Here is an 18395-nt window from a genome sequence, read left to right as displayed (position 1 = left end):
AAAGACTCTGATGCTGGGAGGGATTGGGGGCAGGAGGAGAAGGGGATGACAGAGGATGAGATGGCTGGATGGCATCACTGACTCGATGGACGTGAGTCTGAGTGAACTCCGGGAGTTGGTGATGGACAGGGAGGCCTGGTGTGCTGTGGTTCACGGGGTCGCAAAGAGTCGGACACGACTGAGCGACTGAACTGAACTGAACAAGAGAAAAGAATCTGGAAAAAAAAGTGTGTGTGTGTGTGTGTGTGTGCGCGCGTGTGTGTGTATGTATGTGTGTGCGTGCGTGTGTGTGTATGTGTGTGTATGTGTATGTATGTGTGTATGTGTGTGTGTGCGCACGTGTGTGTGTGTGCGCGCGCGCGTGTGTGCGTGTGCGTGTGTGTGTGTGTGTGCGTGCGTGCGTGTGTATGTGTGTGTATGTGTGTGTATATGTGTGTGTGTGTGTGTATGTGTGTGTGTGTATGTGTGTGTATGTGTGTGTATGTGTGTGTGTGTGTATGTATGTGTGTGTGTGTATGTGTGTGTGTATGTGTGTGTGTGTATGTGTGTGTGTATGTATGTATGTGTGTGTGTGTGTGTGTGTATGTGTGTGTGTGTGTGTGTGTGTGCGTGCGTGTATAAATAACGGAATCACTTTGCTGTACACCTGAAACTAACACCATATTGAAAATCAACTAGACTTCAATTTTTTAAAAGTCTTTAGTGAGCATTTGGGGATGGAACGTGTACAGAACGCTCAGCCTGCCTGAACACAGTGCATGGTGAATGTCAGCTCTTACTAGGAAATCAAATATACTGGCTGGTACTTTTACTCTGAGAACTTCGGAGTGGATTCAAAATGAAACAGGGGCAAAGCTGACCAACTGAGACACAGAGACAAGTTTGGGGAGCTCGGAGCCATCACCTGCCCACAACTTACCCTCAGGAACAAAGATCGAACCTTGTTAGAGGCTAAAAAAAACCCCACAAAACAAAACATGACAAACTCTGGCCGCTTGTGAACTAAGAGCCTGCCCTACATTCTCAAGCCTCCCAACCTTGTCTGGGTCCCTTGCCTGAAGACCATCAGGCAGTTTGGCCTAAACACCGAGCGACTCAGTAAGATTTACAGGACAGGGGCCCGGAAGCGCCAACTGTTACCTGAAATGAGACCCAGCTGTGAGTACTTCACCAGGAAAAGCAAAGGGCTCCACTTACATCATTAGTTGAAAGAAACGAAGGAAGTCTCCAGGAACATGCTTTTTTTCTGCCTGTTTGCTCCTTGGAAGGAGCTCCTCTGTCCATGGGATTTTCCAGGCAAGAGTACTGGAGTGGAGTGCCATTGCCTTCTCCATGAAGGAGCTCACGGAGCGATAACCGTGATTCCCAGAGCCCAGATTTCTCTCCATCTTACCTGCTCGCCGAGGCCTTCCTGCTGACGGTGCTCAGGTGCTGGGCAAGGATTTCAGCAGGTCCTCCTGCTCACACCCATAAGGGGGATAAAAAGAGAAAGAATTCAGTCCTACCCCAGGTCCGACCCCCTCTCCCCGTGAGTCCTCCTGTCCTAAACTAAGATGAGCCACTCCACTGCAGCTACTAACGCAGGAGCTGCTGCTCTGCAAACGGGGCACAGGCCTGTTTAAGGCAACGGTTGTTTCTATAAAGCAGTGCTTTCTCCAGAGAAGAGTGTTCATTCCTGGAGGAAACCAGCTCCTATCAAGCTCTTTCCAAAGACAGCTGCTGTCCTGCCGGGCAGCGGCTTCACATGCTGGTTGGGGGGGCCCGTGGGTGAGGGGCAGGAGAGCAGACCCAGCAAAGTGTCTGCAGGCTTCTGCCCTGGGGAAGGCCACGGCTGACTGGAGACACCCTCCTGTCAGGCCGTAGCATGCACTTACCGGGTCAGCTTGAGCCGAGAGCTGGTCGAGGCAGGGACAACCATCTTCCTGAAGTGTCTTTTCCTCAAAAGGAGAAGCCAAGTCATCGATTTCTTCTGTTCTCACAGCCTCCAGGGTTGCTGAGTCCGAGCTCCTACTGCCCGCCACACCACAGGCTGGTAAAGCCAGAGAACAGGCGGTGGGGCGAGGCAGGACGAGTTTATCTGGAAGCCAGCTGGCCGAGAGGATGGCTCCTGTCCCAGAGAACCACCTTGCCTGTTAAGAATTGGGCTTCTGCTGCTGGGAGCAAAGTTGAGCACGTCCTGTTTTCCATCAGTCCCACTTCCTGTTTCCCGATGGCCCCTGGAAGGGATGGTTAAGCCCCTCCTCCCACCCACAGGTGGGCCTGGTTAGGATGTTTCCTGGGAGCGAAACAAAGGTATTTAACTGAACACTCATTACCGGGGAGGCAGGGTTCCCAGAGATGAGCTATTATGTATAATTTAAGCTTATAGGCATCCTTTGGTGATTAACTTGTAGCAAAAACAAAACACAAGGGCTCAAGGAACAGAGCCAATAGAGTCAGATTTGTTCTTCCTAAGCAGCACCAGAAACCACCGAGTGCAAGCCAGGCGCTCCAGAAGTTTTACAACAGGCCACAGTAACCATGCGAGTGTGAGTCAATTTATGCACCAGCCAGACTGGATCATGGGGTATGCAGGTATTTGGCTAAACGTCTCTGGGGGTGTCTGGGAAGGGGTTCCTAGGTGAGCTTAGCGTTTGGATCAGCAGACTCACCTCCTCAGTGCCAGTGCTGTTTAGTTGCTAAGTTGTGTCCGACTCTTTTTTGACCCCACAGACTGCCAGGCTCCCCTGTCCACGGGATTTCCCAGGCAAGAATACAGGAGTGGGTTGCCGTTTCCTCCTCCAGGGGAATCTTCCAACCCAGGGATGGAACCTGCATCTCCTGCATTGACTGGCAGGCAGATTCTTTACCACTGAGCCACTGGGGAGGCTGAAGGGTGTGTGGGCCTCATCCCATCCCTGAAGGCCTGAATAGCACAAAAAGCCAAGCAAGGAGTGGTTAGCACTCCGAGTGCTGAGCCAGGGCACGCGTCTCTGCCCTCCCCTGGTCCCTGGGTCTTCGGACGGACCACACCCGTTCTCCTGGGTCCACAGCCTGCAGACGCAGAAGCTGCAGGACTTCTCAGACCCCTAACTGCAGGAGCCAATTCATGACGGGAAAGCGGGTGGTCCCGCCAAGGTCTCAACTTAGGATTCTCCAACTGTACGATGGTGCGAAGGTGAAACACGCTCAGCAGAAACCACACTTTGAGTTTCGATCTTTTCCCGGGCGAGCGGTGTGCGTGCAGCAAGGGCGTCTCTCTTGATGCCGGGCGGATCCCGGCCTGCCCCGCCACCGCAACGGTGAACCGCCAACACAGACAGCGTGCTCCTCCCAGCCCCTGTGCGTCCCACTTTCAGCACAGCACGTGATGAATGATACGTGGTCACAACACCACTATAAAACAGGCTTTGTGGTAGGTAATTCTGCCTGACTGGGCTAAGTTAAGCGTCCTGAGCATGTTTAAGGTAGGCTAGGGTAAGCTGTGATGTGTGTTTGGTGGGTGAGGTGTAGTAAATGCATTTCAACTTAATTTCACATTATAATGGGCTTATCAGGATGTAACTCCATCATAAGTCAAAGAAGATCTGTATTAATAATATTCTTCATGTAGCTGTTCAGTCTAAGTTATGTCTGACCCTTTGAGACCCCATGGACTGCAACACACCAGGCTTCCCTGACTTTCACTATCTCCCAGAATTTGCTCAAACTTCTGCCCATTGAGTCAATGATGCCACCCAACCATGTCATCCTCTGTTGTCCCCTTCTCCTCCTGCCTGCAATCTTTCCCAGCATCAGGGTCTTCTACAATGAGTTGGCTTTTCACATCACGTGGCCAAAGTATTGAAGTTTCAGCTTCAACATCAGTCCTTCCAATGAATATTCAGGACTGATCTCCTTGCAGTCCAAGGGACTCTCAAGAGTCTTCTCTAGCACCACAATTCAAAATACTCTTCATAAATCAACTAAATTATTTAGCAGAAAGCCAAGAGAGACCCACCCATTTCTGAAGAAATGACCAGAGATCAGAGATATTTATTTTCATCTAATTGAAGAAATGTTTATCTTGTTTTCCTACTGCCCAAGGTTGGAGTGTTTTCTCCTGGTGTGTCGTCTCTAAACCCACGAGTCATTTTCACCACCTCGCTTCCTGGATCCTCCAAAGAGACAAAAGGACGGACACACACACACACACACACACACACACACACACACACACACACACACACTCTTATGGTACTGTTTTCATTTAGTCCCTAAGGAGATCCAACCAGACTATCCTAAAGGAGATCAGTCCTGAATATTCATTGGAAGGACTGGTGTTGAAGCTGAAACTCCAATACTTTGGCCACCTGATGCAAAGAACCGACTCATTGGTAAAGACCCTGATGCTGGGAATGACTGGAGGCCAGAGAAGGGGACGACAGAAGATGAGATGGTTGCATGGCATCACTGACTCAATGGACATGAATTTGAGTAAACTCTGGGCGTTGGTGATGGACAGGGAGGCCTGGCCTGCTGCACTTCATGGGGTCACAGAGTCAGACACAACTGAGTGACTGAACTGAACTGAAGTCATGTCCGACTCTTTGCAACCCCTACTATATAATTATTATATACTGTTTATTATAATTATATATTGTTTATTATGTATTATATTCATGATGTATAATAGACAAATATTTGTATTATATAATAAACATTATACATGACTATGTATTCACATATTTTACATTTATATATATATATATATATATCCTTCCAATTGTCTCTGGAGAATCCAGGAGTTTGGTGGTAAAAATGACTCATGGGTTTACAGGCAACACAACAGGAGGGAAGAAACTTCAACCTCAGGCAACAGAAAAACAAGACAAACATTTCTTCAATTATAAGAGATGAAAATAAACATCTCTGATCTCTGGTCACTTCTTCAGAAATGGGTGGGTCACTCTCGGCTTCCTGCTAAATAATTTAGCTTGATTTATGAAGATCCAGATAGCAGTAACTTAGCACCCAAAGAAACCTTTCCTCTCATCTGGATTCTCAAGAATACGCTTGCAGTGGTCTTTCTGATCCCCAAGTCCTGGTAAATTACACTGAAAGAATTTGAGCACAATCTTAGCTCAGATAGGGACCTCTATGGCTTGGCTTTTTTGGCTGGTTGCCCTTTACCGACGCCCACGCTTCAAACTTAAGAAGACGGATTGGTAATTTTCTTGTTTCTTTCCAGAAACCTCCTGAGATTTGTTTCTTAAAGATCTATAAGTCTATTTTCCTACTGACATAAATTCCTCCACTCAAGCCTTTTAAAATCCCTTTTATACCAAATATTTAACTTTACATGGGAAATAGTTGAAAATGGTATTAACCAGCAGATACAGTTTGGAAAACCTAGTCAACCACAGATTATTCCAAAGAATTAACAGCAATAAATCTTATTTCCAGTGTTAACTACACATGTGTGTGCTCAGTCATATCTGACTCTTTGTGACCCCATGGACCACAGTCCACGCGGCTCCTCTGTCCATAGGGTTTCCCAGGCAAGAAATTGGAGTGGGTTGCCATTTCCAACTCCAGGGGATCTCCTGAGTCTCCTATGTTGGCACCATCTGGGAAGCCCCCAACAACTAGCACCTCCTAAATTAAGTTCCTTATTACAAGACTTCCTTTCTGACAGCAGGCATCCCTATAGATCACAATCCTGACTTCCTGCTTGGACTGGTGGTGAAGATCACGTTGAAGGAAGAAGACTGGGGCAGCTAGAGGCTTTGGGGTGCTGGACGGTCAAGTTCTGAAACAGCCCTGGAGGCTACTCTAGGTCCTTTGCAATTCTACAAAAATTTTAGAATCAGCTTGTCTATTTACATACAGACACAGGGTAGCCTGCTGGGGTTGTACTCAATCTATGGTGAATCTGTATTTTGGAATGCCAGCTTAACAATATTGAGTCTTCTGACCATGAACAAGGTATAATACAGCACTGTTTACTTAGGTCTTTAATAGTTCTATGTCTAAGGCTTCCCTGGTGACTCAGAGGTGAAGAATCTGCCTGCTAGCGAAGGAGACATGGGTTCAATCCCTGGGTGGGGAAGATCCTCTGGAGATGGAAATGGCAACCCACTCCAGTATTCTTGCCTGGGGAATTCCATGGACAGGGGAGCCTGGTGGGCTACAGTCCATGAGGTTGCAACAACTGGTCTTTCACATTTTTGTCACTTATTCCAAACTACCTTTTTTTATGCTATTATAAAGGTTTTCATTTCACTTCCCAACTGTTCGTTGCTAGCATATAGAAATATAATTGATTTTTGCTTATTACTTTACATTCTGCAGCCTTGATACACTTATTAGTTCTAATACCTTATAAATTTCATTGAATTTTCTACATAGATGATAATGTCATCTGTGAAAAAGAAAACAATTTTTTTTCATTCCAATTTGGATGTTCTTAATTCTGTTTCTTGTCTGGTTGCAGTCTAGAAACTCCAATACAATGATTAACAGAGACATCCCCGATTTCTCCCTGATACTGGGGGACAGAATTCAGTCCTTCACAATTAAGTTCGATGTGAGCTGTAGGGTTTCTGCAGGTGCCTTTTAATCAGATTGGGCAAAGTCCCTTTATTCCTAGTTTGCAGGACTTTTTACCAGAAGCAGATAGTGTGAGTGAAAGTGAAAAGTGTTAGTCACTCAGATGTGTCCAACTCTTTGCAACAGTGGATTTTGTCAAATACCTTTCTAGTACTGATTGATTGCAACGATTATGTGAATCTTTAACGAACCCTGCATTCCTGGGATAAACCCTATGACCACGACATATTACATTTTTTGTCATCTCATAGGTTTTAATTCACTAAACTTTTGCTTCAAGTTTTTGCACCCATGTTCATAAAGAACATTTGTTCGGTAGCTTTTTGTCTAGCCAGGATACCTAGGTTAAGTTTGAAACCAGGGTAACGCTGACCCCATAGAATGAGTGGTGGAATTTGTGTAGAAATGGTATTATTTCTTCAAACATTTGCTAAAACTCACCACTGAAGTCACAGGGGTTTTAGAAAGGTTTTACCTATTTCTTCTTGGGGAGCTCTGGTAATGTGTCCTTCAAGGAATTGATCAGTTTCACCTATGTTCTTAAATTAGGTCAAAGGTGCTCCAAACACTCCCTATTAATTGTCTATGGGGTCTTCAGTGATGCTGCCCCTCCCACTCCTCACACTGGCACCTGGTCTCTTCCCCTCACTGATCTGGCTGGAGATTTATCAATTCTCCTGATTTTCCCAGAGAACAAGCTTCTGGATTAATCCTTCTCTTTCATTTCACTGGTTGCCAGTTTGACCTTTATTATTCCTTTCCTTCTGCCTACTTTGGCCTTACTCGTTTCACTGCTTCTTAAAGTGGGAACCGACGTCACTGATAGAAAACCTCTTTTTCTTTCTAATACAGACATTTAAAGCTACAAGTTACCCTCTAACTACTGCTTTAGCAAGAACCCACAAATCCTAGTTTTTTTAAAAATTCATTTCAAATTACATTCTAATTTCTCTTTAGATTTGTTCTTTGACTTGTGAGTTATTTCACTGACAAATATTTGGGGATATTGAAGGATCTTTATTTATTGATTTCTAATTTAATTTCATGTGGCCAAATTATTTAGCTTTTGAAAATTCTTAATTATTTTGCAGCTCATGGATACATTTTTAAAAACGGCTCTTGACAGGTATTCTGGAAATTTAAGTAGTTGTCAATGGGTCCTTATCAAGTCGCATTGCTGGGGAAGAAAGTTCTTTCAACTTCTTCCTTTCTTTTTTTAAATTTTTTGGCTGCTCTGTGTGGCATGTGGGACCTGAGTTCCCAGATCAGGGATCAAACCTGAACGCCCTGCATTGGAAGCGCAGCATCCTAATCATTTGGACTGCCAGAGAAATCCTATTTTAAACAAAAACTGTAGTTCAGTTATGATGTCACTTTCGTTTCAGGTATAAAGCACAGGGATTCAGTTTTACATGTGTGTGTGTGTATATATATATACACACACACACACATATATACATACATACGACTCAGAAGGTAAAGAATCTGCCTGGAACGGCTACCTACTCCAGTACTCTGGCCTGGAGAATTCCATGGACAGAGGAGACTGGTGGGCTACAGTCCATGGGGTCACACAGATTCGGACATGACTGAGCAACTAACACTTTGACTTTCTTCATAAATATATATTATATATATGTTCTTTTCCAGATTCTCTTCCCTTGTAAGTTACTGCAACTCGCTCTTTAACCATTACAGCATCTAAACACCCCTCCTGACCCAGAAGCAGGAACCAGCTGGCCTGAGGCCCAGTCCTGACCCACAAGCAGGGTGACTTCAGCGGCTTATGCTCCCTCAAAGGACTGATGTGAGACTCAGGCGAAGTAACACATGAACAGCACTCAATGCAGGAACTGGCTCTGCTGAGTGTGATGTAAGGACTGCCTGTTATTATTATGTGAGAAAGCTAGTCACAGCGCACATTTTACCCAACGGTCCCAGAACCCCGGGTCCCTGGCCATCCTGGCCAAAGGCACCAGGCAGTCACCCACCCTCTGGGCTCACACGGACGAGGAGACACCAGCTGCGAGCTTCCGCTGGACAGTAGGCCCGGCCGTGCGCAGAGGAGGGGCCCGAGTCCAGAGCAGATGCTGGCAGGCGATGACCTGAGAAACCTCATCCAAGGCTGAGCGAACAGTCCTCACGCTGCCACGAACGATGACAAACATCGACAAGCGTGGTTGTAAATTCTGCGCTTGTTACGGGGGACAGTCGTCATCCGCCCCCACGGCCATCTGAAGCCAGTAGTCCCGATTATTAAAGATCACGAAGTTGTATAAGTGTTCTCCTCCTTTCTGAAAACCGTGTTCACTTTCTCTCCAGGAAACAGGGCTGTCTGCAAAGCCTTGAACGGACAGCGTCACCCACGGGGCCAACTTTGGTTCATCAAAGTAGCGACTGAAAAAGACAGACACTTCTTAACAAACAGGGAGACTTAGGGATGGTCACATTTATCTTCATTTTTACTTATTCAGGATCAATGGTATTTCAGATGCTCCTATGAAGCTTCCACCTAAGCTTTTATTCATAAGAATCAGAAGACAGAAATTCACCTCCTGGTGCTATGCTGTGAATTCAGTAAAGGTTCATCACTATGCAGCGCACAGGACAAACTCCAGCGGCTCCTACCTTCACTGTGGGAGAGCATATATGATTCAAAGAACAAAAAAACGTCTCCGCAAACTGCGTTAAGAACCCTTTCCCCCCTTTAAGAGTCCTGCTGTCGGGGGTTCTGTGGACTGAGACACTGCAGAACACCGGGTTTCTCTTTTAAAGTTTTTGAAACTTCAACCTTCTTACTGAGGAAAATCAAAGCACAAAGCAAAAACGTGAAAAAGGGATGCTGGATTTAAAAAGGAAAAGCCTCAACAGCTACATCTTTGACATTTTCCAAGTGACAACTCCGAAGGCACCAGGCTCGCTCTCGAGTCTTCTCAGTAGGGACTGGGGCCTGACGCCGTTTACGGGGCGCCGTTTACGGGGCGCCGTTTACGGGGCGCCGTTTACAGGACGCCTGCCGGAATGGAAACTCCCTGCTGCTTTACACCACGCAGCCCGGGGCGTGTCACTGGCGCCCAGGGACTCACGGATGTTAGGGCTAGGCTGTGGATTCAGAGGTGGTCCACTCCTTTTCCCACCCATTTCAAAACGTGAAGCATTTTGCAGAACTCCAACACGTAAACCAGACCAGCACGTGATCCGTGGAGCTCCGCTGTTTTCTTACGAGATCCTGTACCTGACTGCGCTGAAACGGTCTGGGCGAGGCAGGGCAAGAAGAGCAAGCAGTCTGTTCTCAAGAAGCACAGTTCAGCTCTTCTCCTTCCGAAAGGACAAGGATGTGGCAACATCACCAGGGATAACTAATTACATCACGCAAGGTGATGATGTTACTGCACGGGAACCCAAGCAAGAGGGGAAAAAGGACATGAGTGCCGGAGGACTGTGGGACCTGCATCACGAGCGCCGCCCCCAGAACATCACGGAGGTGCAGACGCCAGGACAGAACGAGCAGCAAAAGGCATTCTCACCACAGCTGCTCCAACAGGACACATATCCGCTCCGGGAGGAGGAAACCAGTGACAGAGCACAGGGACGCCTGGGCCACCACCGCGCTCGGCTGTGGACAGCAGTAGGTTGATACGAAATTATAAGGCTCGTTATTTCTGCAAGCAAAAGAAAAACAAGAAGACGCCTTTATATCCATCACTGCATCACTTTCAGAGTACTAAACCCCTTAGAAATGAGAAGCCAGCCGCAGCCCGCCAGGACCTGGGAGCCCCCTCGTACGCACAGGTCTGCGTGACTGAAGACGGCGCCCAGCCAGTCGAAGAGCTCGTGGGCGCTGCAGGCCGCCTCCGGCTCGCCCCCGAGCAGGCCGCTCCGCAGCACGGGGCACCGCAGGTCCGGCGTCGTGCTCAGCGCTATTTTTGGCTGATGCTCCTGAATTCCGTAACCGGAAAAGTATGACATCATCGTGGATCCTTCTGCACCTTCAGACACACCAAATAAGGCCGCTTGAAGAGTGTGAACACGCTCAGCGAGTCCCTGAGCCCACCCCGTTCCCGCCTGAGGGTTTCGGGAAGCAGGGAGGGTGAGGTCAGACCAGGGGGCGCTGTACAAAGCTTTACTCAAAGTAAAACCGATTAAGTTGCTTCCAGCTCCTAGAGCCAAAGTTATGTCAACATTCGTCTTCCTGGAAAATCCGAATGCTTTCAGATTCAACCCACACTGCTCTCATCATCTGCTCCACTAAGCAACTTTTGAGCTAGTAAGTAAAACCCAAAGCTTTGCTTATGCTTCAAAATTAGTGAACTCTACACACACAGAGAAAGGAGCGTATCTGCACACTCTGGAAACAGGAGACAGAAGAGGAGCCGAGTGGCAGAACCTCAGTCCAGCTTGCCTTCAACACCCAGTAAGACCCAGGGGGTCCTGAAGCATTTTCCGGTGGCCTTGGAAGACGGAAACAGTGACGCCTTGGAGCATGGGGCAGGCTGTATTAGAATACCTCCCTCCCGCTTCCCTCCCTCCAGGGCAGAGATCAGCAGGCTCACTGCCCAGGATAAAAGGTCTGCACTCCTGAGGCTCCAGGCTGCCCTTCTGAACAGCTGCCCCCTGCCTGCACCAGTGTCACGGGCCTGAGCGGCCCCCTGCAGGAACCGGGACCTGGTGAACTGGTGCAAAGGCTGATGCTCTGGACGCTGCGACTGCTGGGAGTAATTCGGTCCTCTACTTCTGACCCTGGGCGTCTCGTGTCTCCTGCCAGTGCCCAGGAGACGGCGCAGGCTAACTTCATAGCTTGCAAGTAGGGCAAAAACCTCAGGCCTTTCACAGGTCTCAACAAGCCCCTAAAATACCTAGGGGTCTTAGAACACAGAGCTCTCCAGAACCCAACACACAGGAGGCCTTCCATAGACTCCAGGCCACTGAGATGCCGGCCTCTCGGCCCTGGGGCCACACCACACGCACAGAAGCTGCACTGAGGTGCTGCAGACCCAGGGTTCACGCAGGCAGCCCTGTCAGACCAGGGACCACGACCTTCCCAGGAAGAGCAGACAGAGGGGCCTACTTCCAAAACGGACCAGGGCTTTCCTTTTCTCCAAGAGAGAGAACCACACCACGTAACTACGATGCTCTGATTCCTTATAATCTTGGTTTGGGCCAAAGATAACACTTCGAAAAGGAGTGAGGTGGTTGTAAACAGATCAGAATGTACGGTGAACAATGTATTGTTCCAGTCAAGCAGAAGTTACAACAAGTTTAATCTGACATTTAACAACATGCCTGATTATGACCCTGAAACGTCTAAGAAGCAGTTTGTATACATCACTAGAATTGTTACTTTAAAGCATTCCGGCCAAGGCTGCTGGAGCCGAGCTGGAGGGAGGAAGGAGAGAAACGGGAAAGGTCAGCTGCTAGGAGACCATCCTCAAGAGCTCTGGGCGGACACGTAACCCAGGGAGACGGAGGCAGCCGGTGGCACAGCTGGACGATCCTGAACTATGCGGATGCCAGAGGGGACCGCACAGGTTCCTTAACAAAGCTTACAGGCTCCCTGCTGTCCCAAAGCAGAGCGTCCCTCCCTACCAAACCTTCGTTAGTTCGAAATGGCACGAAACGAAGAGGCAATCACCTTAAGACACAGCTTGCTAACAGATGTGTGAGATACATCAAGATAAAGCACAGATGCTTACGGACCCAGGTCAAAGCTCTGACGGCGTGAGGATAAGATGCTGAGTGTGGTTCTGGGGGAGAGAGCCTGGGGGTGCCCTCTCCCTCCCGGGGTGCCCACCACCTCCACGGAAGTTCACTGCGAGACACATGCTGAGCACTACTTCCACTTCTTTTGGTAAAACTTAAGTAACGTAAGGGTTTCCCTGCTGGCTCAGAGAGTAAAGAATCTTCAGTGAGGGAGGCTTAGGTTCGATCCCTGGGTCAGGAAGATCCCCTGGAGAAGCGAATGGCTACCCACTCCAGTATTCTGGCCTGGAGAGTCCTATGGAAAGAGGAGCCTGGCGGGCTGTGGGCTGTGGGTGGCAAGGAAGGGCGGGCACCTACATCCATGTGGGCACGCAGCACCCCTGACCAGCAGGCTGATCACCACGCCCTCCTCACTACGCCATGTAGGTGCGCAGCATCCCTGACCAGCAGGCTGATCACCACGCCCTCCTCACTACGCCCCTGCAGCTAACAATTAGATTTCAACACCGCTGTATCGTTATTACACAATTTATTTTTCATACCTGTTTGATGCCATGCCAAAAGAAAATCAAACTTCAACGGCTTCTTTTCTTTGAAGGCCCAAGACACTCTTTTATACTTCTTGGAGTCCAGGTTAGAGGATAAATCCATCAGATCAATGGAAACAACTTTAAAAAATGGAGAGGAATAAATAGTTCATGCATACACACACAGCTTGCACTGTGCAATACATGCTGGATTGAAAACATCAGGAGTTTTGGAAAATTCATGGATGAAAAAAGTCACTTTGTTCTCCTTGCCCTCCCTTTGGTTTACCAAATCAAAACTCTGCTTTTGATGGGCATTTCAGGAATTGAGCTAATCACAACAGGTGTTTAAAATTCACACTTTTCCCAGTCAAAGACCAAGGGCAGAGTTCAACTCTAATCAAGCCGTGCAGGCGGCAGCCGTGACCACCGACGTTCAAGCAGACGGTCAGCAGAGCTCCATCTCCTCAGTCATGGGTGATTTCTACTAGGAATCATAACACTTGGGAAAATTAAAGGAAATTCTTTACTAAGACCAAGTTGGAGCAGATAAAAACCTGTAGATGTAGATGGGTAAGCGACAAGGTCTACTGTAGAGCACAGGGAGCTACAGTCCATATCCTGTGATAAACCATCGTGGAAAAGAAGACGAAAACCAGCGCGTATTCATGCATAACCGAGTCACTCTGCCGCACAGCAGCAACTACACACACCGCGCATCCACCACGCTTCAACGCAAAACTTAAAAAACGAAGACCAAGTTGGGTTCATTACTTCGAACCCGTGACCCGAAACATAGGTTTCTAACAGACCAGGTCCACATCTACGACCTTTATGAGATGCAGTCGCGAAAGTCACCTGGCTGCACAGCAGGATCTCATCCTCTCTGATGAGGAATTTTAAAGACGAGACTAAGCCACACTGCTTCTACACAAGGAGAACAGAAGCAGTTCAAACATGTAAATTCGAACTGCTACAGAAGACCACTACCTTTTGTTAGAAACTGATGGAGAGAGCACCATACTTACTGAATCTCATGGTTTTCCTGCCAGAATACTGAGAGGGACGGCCCTGAAGTCCAGTTTCTTCATAAGTGTCTTTATCCAGGGATAAAATTAATTTCCCTATAAATCAAATAATAATTCCCAGAAAGAGACATTAAACATATAATGTGTTCTCATGTTTTTGGTGTTAAAAAATAAAATAAAAATATAACATGTTCTCTAAGATAAAGCAAGGCAAATTGAGCAGTTAAACACCAGTGCACATAAAGATCTTTTCATAATACAAGTACATTATTTATCTATATATATCTTACTTATAAACAAGAGTATTATTTATAATTACATGTACAAAGACATTCTTTATTATAGTGAAACTAGAAATTAATCTTTTTATTAAAGGAAGAATAAACAAATTATGGTACACTTCTTTGGGATTTTTTCAAGACATTAAAAATAGTAAATTAAAACTGTATGCACTGATATGGAAAGATGTCTAGGATACAGACCTTGGGGAAAAAAAGAAAATTGAGAGACAATAGAGTGTGACATAATCCACGTTTTTTTAAAGAAAAGGAACAACCTGTATGTGTGATTTTAAATTCACAGAATGTGTCTCGAAGAATAAATACCGACCCGCTAGTAAGAGTACCTGCTAAGAATGGGAATGAGTTTGAGGGGAGCTGGATGAAGGTGGGGACCGTCACTTTACTCACACCTGTATGATTTTGACTTTTTCTTTTTTACAGTATGCATTTCCTGAAGAATGAAGGAAAAATGAGTGTGCTTACCATTTGGCAGCAGGGCAACAGTATTATCCTCATCAATATTTGTGTTGTATGTCAGCGCATAGCACGAACCTGAAAGACAGCCCAGAGGAGAAATTAAGAAAAAAATCCACAAAAAGTTAGTGGATTAGTTTAACATGATAACCAATCTTCCGGGTTACGGGTCCCGCTCACTCAGTAACCCTAAACCGGCCAAAGTGAAGGTGGAGGACACGCGAGGCCAGGCCCAGCTCGTCCACGTCCCCATCCAGGGCCTGCCTGTGCAAGCCGGCTAGCACGGCAGAGCAAGTGCATGCAGCTGTGCGGACGCTGCACAGAGGCCGAGTGCAAGGGCAGGCGGCGCGCACACCAGCAGGCCGAGTTCCGGGTGGGACTCCAACCTGCCAAGAGCTTGTGTGACAGAAACAGAGCCGCTTGGGCTCCCTGAGCCTCGATTCCTCACCTGTAAAATGGGGGCTGCAGGCCCATCTCACAGTGTCGCTGCTGGGCGACGTCGAGTCACCCAGGTAAAAGCGCCTGCCGTGCCCGGGCCCGCAGCGTTAGCAATTAGAGCATCAGACTTTCTTTATTTTTTTTGGCTACACCATGCATTTTGTGTCATCCTAGTTCCCTGACCAAGGATTGAACCCAGGCCCTGGGCAGTGAAAGCCTGGAGTCCTCACCACCAGACCACTGGGGAATTCCTCAGCATCCAGTTTCAAAACCGACAAAAGGAATCAGGTCGGTAAGACCGACGACAAGAGGCCAGTGGCTCCTGTGCAGTGATGCCTGCAGTGAGGGCAGATCCTTAAAGACGCTGGAATGGTTTCAAACGAGTGGCTCCGGGGAAGTAACTGGAACAAGCCAGTCAACCCAGCAGACACAGATGGGACTGAGGGCCGCAGGGTCCAAGAGGAGTAGGCTGGGCCCCCGTCAGCACCTGGCCGTGTAGACGGCAGCGTGGCTGCATCAGGAGACCAACATGCTGAGACGGCTGTTGAGGGCACTGCGTGGAGCACAGCGGTCCTTGCAGCCGCGCCCGACGGCAGCGCATCTGAGCACAGGGCCGGAAAGCTCTTCCTCTCCGCGAGCCTTGTGTGACAACACCCCCGTGGGACCAGAAACCAAGCCTGAGGATGCACAGAGCAGGCTGAGCTCCTGAGGGGCAGAGGGCGGGCCGCACACGCCTGAGCTCACAGACGAACTCCATCAGTCTGATTCAAACACGGCAGGAGCCCTGGAATTGCGATGTGGCCTCCCTGCCTTCTGCATCCCAGCATGTTCACAGACACTGCGTAGTTTTTCTTACCTTTCTTGACAAAAGTATTGATGAATTCGTGTGTGATTAACTCATAAAGAGGTAAATGCTTCACAAAGTAATAGGGTCCGAATCCCATGACCAGATCTTTCAGTTCTTTTGAGAGTATCCCACATTCAGGAATCAGAAACGAAACCTATTGGAATATACAATATAAAAAACTTACTTTTTTTTATTAACAATAGAAGCATGGTTGACTTACAGTATTATACTAGTTTCATGTGTAGAGCATGCGATTCAGTATTTTTGCAGGTTATACTCCATAATAGCTTTAAACAAGTTTTATTTTCATGCAGATCAACACCCAGGATTTAGTGATGATACAACATAATTAAGGCTACTAACCATGCCTCCACAACTTTCAACAAAACTCTGAAATTAATTTACTAATCTCAGGAAAAGAGAAATCTAACAATTCGTTTTCCATTTCTGAATTCAAGTGCACAGTATAGGAAAATTGAGTGAAAAAATAATTTTAATGGGAAACTCTTGCTTGCGTTTTATCTTTTGAAAATAAGCAATATATTTGATGTCCTGTTCCTGTCACTACATTAATTAATTTTTAGGGAAATAGAATTTTAGGGTAAAGAATCTGCCTGCCAATGCAAGAGACGTGGGTTTGATCCTTGGGTCAGGAAGATCCCCTGGAAAAGGAAACGGCAACCCACTCCAGTATTCTTGCCTGGGAAATCCCATGGACAGAGGAGCCTGGCCGGTTACAGTCTGTGGGGCCACAAAAGTCAGACATGACTTAGGGACTCAACAAGTACAAGTGAATATCCCCAAATCTGTGTATCCTGGTACCAGGCTGGAATCAGAGGAACTGTCCCTTAGGGCGTAAGGAATTTAGGGACACTGGTTAGTAAGAGGCTGCATGGAAGCAGAAGTCAGCTGGGTGTTCCCACTATCCCGACAGAAAAGCTCTGCACGTGGGGTGGAGGACACGGCGCACCTCCCAGACGGCTGTCTGTGAAGAGCTACCCATCTAGAGCAGAGACGTTCAACCCGACAGGTTTCAAGCGGTGCCCGGCTGCTCCACACCTTGAAAAAGGCCACTCTCCCAAAGCGGGGACACTAACCGGGGTCGCCACTTGTGTCTGAGACACTGGCCAGTGAGGCCTGAGTTGGGATTAGGCTGATCAGCTTAAAAGTGTGAGGCTTCACGCGCTTCCATTTCAAGGTCTAGTCTGGAGCCCTCCCCACTTGCACGGGTCGGTGAAGCCTTCCCAGCAGACACTGCCCGGGAGTCAGGGGGTGTCTCCTCCTCTCAGCAGGTCCAGTCAGTAACCCCACTGACGCCTCAGCCGCGAAAAGGGCCCCGGGGCGGGCGACACTTCCAGAGACCACCAGCAAACATCGCTGCGGGCAAGGCCGCCGAGGCGAATTTCTGCCAAAAGCTGCCCAAATGCCTCCCTGGCGCTCTGGATGGACAAGGCGGAGAGCAGCGGGCAGAAGAAAAAGCTTTTCGGGGATCAAACTAGCCCCCGCAAGCCGTTTAGAGGAGCAAGCAGCTCCCGGACGTGTCTGGGCTCGCCGCTCCGGAGACACGCGCGGGCGCAAGAAGCCAGCGGCTGGGAAGGAGAGAGGCCGCCCCGCCCCGGCCCGTCCTGGCCCCGCCCCCGTCTCCCGGCCCCGCCCCGCCTCCCGGCCCCGTCCTCGGGACGCAGCACGCCTGGGGCGGGGCCAGGCCACAGTAAGAGACTAGAGGCCCGGTGAACCCTGCTCCGCCCTCGACGGCGGAGCACCACCCCGCACCGGTGCACCCTGGGACTTGTGGTCCTGAAGCGAGCTAACACACGAGCCTGGAACCACGGAGAGACTACAGCTCCCAGCATGCCGAGCGAGGGCCCCGCCCCGCCCCGCCCCCCCCGCGCGACGAGGGCGGGCTCCCGGAGCAGAGCCCGGTTCTCCCCCAGCCTCCCGCGCCCGCGGGAGGGAGGGTGCGTGATTCGCGGACCCAGGGCCAGGACTCACCCTGTAATTGTAATAGTGCGTCTCCACGAGGTGCCGGTGGCGCGACTTGTCATGGCCGAAGTTGGACTTCTCGCAGACCAGCAGGTGCCGGGGCACCTCTCGCAGCCGGCGCAACGTGGCCATGCTCTGCCCGCGCAGACCCTCCAGGCTCGGCTCGCCCCGCCCCTTCCCTCGCCCCGCGAACGTGCGCAGTGCCGGCAGGGCGCACGTGCGGAGGCTGCCCGGATAGGGGCGGGGCTAGCGCCGGGGGCGGGGCTAGGCCTCCGGAACCTCAGCCGAAGCTCTCTGACGGATACAGGAAAGGTGCACTGCCCGGAATGAATTCCCTGGCCAGACTCCCTCCTCTGGGCCCCAGGTTGCCCCTTCCCAAACTGTCAAGGAGGTTTGTGTCTAATACCTTCAATAGGACTCCTTAAGAGTCCTTCAGAACCACTTTTAAGATTCTTTTAAAAATACCCTTTTGGGGAATTCTCTAGCCATCCAGCGGTTAGTATTCAGTGCTGGAGCCAGGGTTCAATCCCTGGTTGGGGCAATGAAG

At 48.9% G+C, this 18395-nt stretch overlaps 1 protein-coding gene across 2 annotated transcripts; it reads right to left on the bottom strand.

Annotated features, from left to right (window-relative positions):
- Positions 1-8437: 8437 nt before the first annotated feature.
- Positions 8438-18035, bottom strand: RPP40 (ribonuclease P/MRP subunit p40). Of its 2 annotated transcripts, none has more exons than XM_070778465.1 (8): positions 17858-18035; positions 15875-16019; positions 14590-14658; positions 13826-13921; positions 12813-12938; positions 10361-10559; positions 10098-10232; positions 8438-8967 (listed from the first exon to the last, which is right to left on the bottom strand). In XM_070778465.1, exons 1-8 carry the CDS (start codon positions 17978-17980, stop codon positions 8769-8771), a joined length of 1092 nt encoding a protein of 363 aa, XP_070634566.1. In that variant the 5' UTR covers positions 17981-18035; the 3' UTR covers positions 8438-8768. The 2 variants fall into 2 exon arrangements, with proteins under 2 accessions (XP_070634566.1, XP_019841764.2); XM_019986205.2 differs by lacking the exon at positions 17858-18035 and adding an exon at positions 16963-17425.
- Positions 18036-18395: the final 360 nt, after the last annotated feature.

Source organism: Bos indicus, chromosome 23 (genome assembly GCF_029378745.1).
Source record: "Bos indicus isolate NIAB-ARS_2022 breed Sahiwal x Tharparkar chromosome 23, NIAB-ARS_B.indTharparkar_mat_pri_1.0, whole genome shotgun sequence".
Classification (NCBI taxonomy): Eukaryota; Metazoa; Chordata; class Mammalia; order Artiodactyla; family Bovidae; genus Bos; species Bos indicus.
The sequence above is the reverse complement of the archived record's forward strand: the minus strand, read 5'-3'. Positions and strand labels throughout refer to the sequence as shown.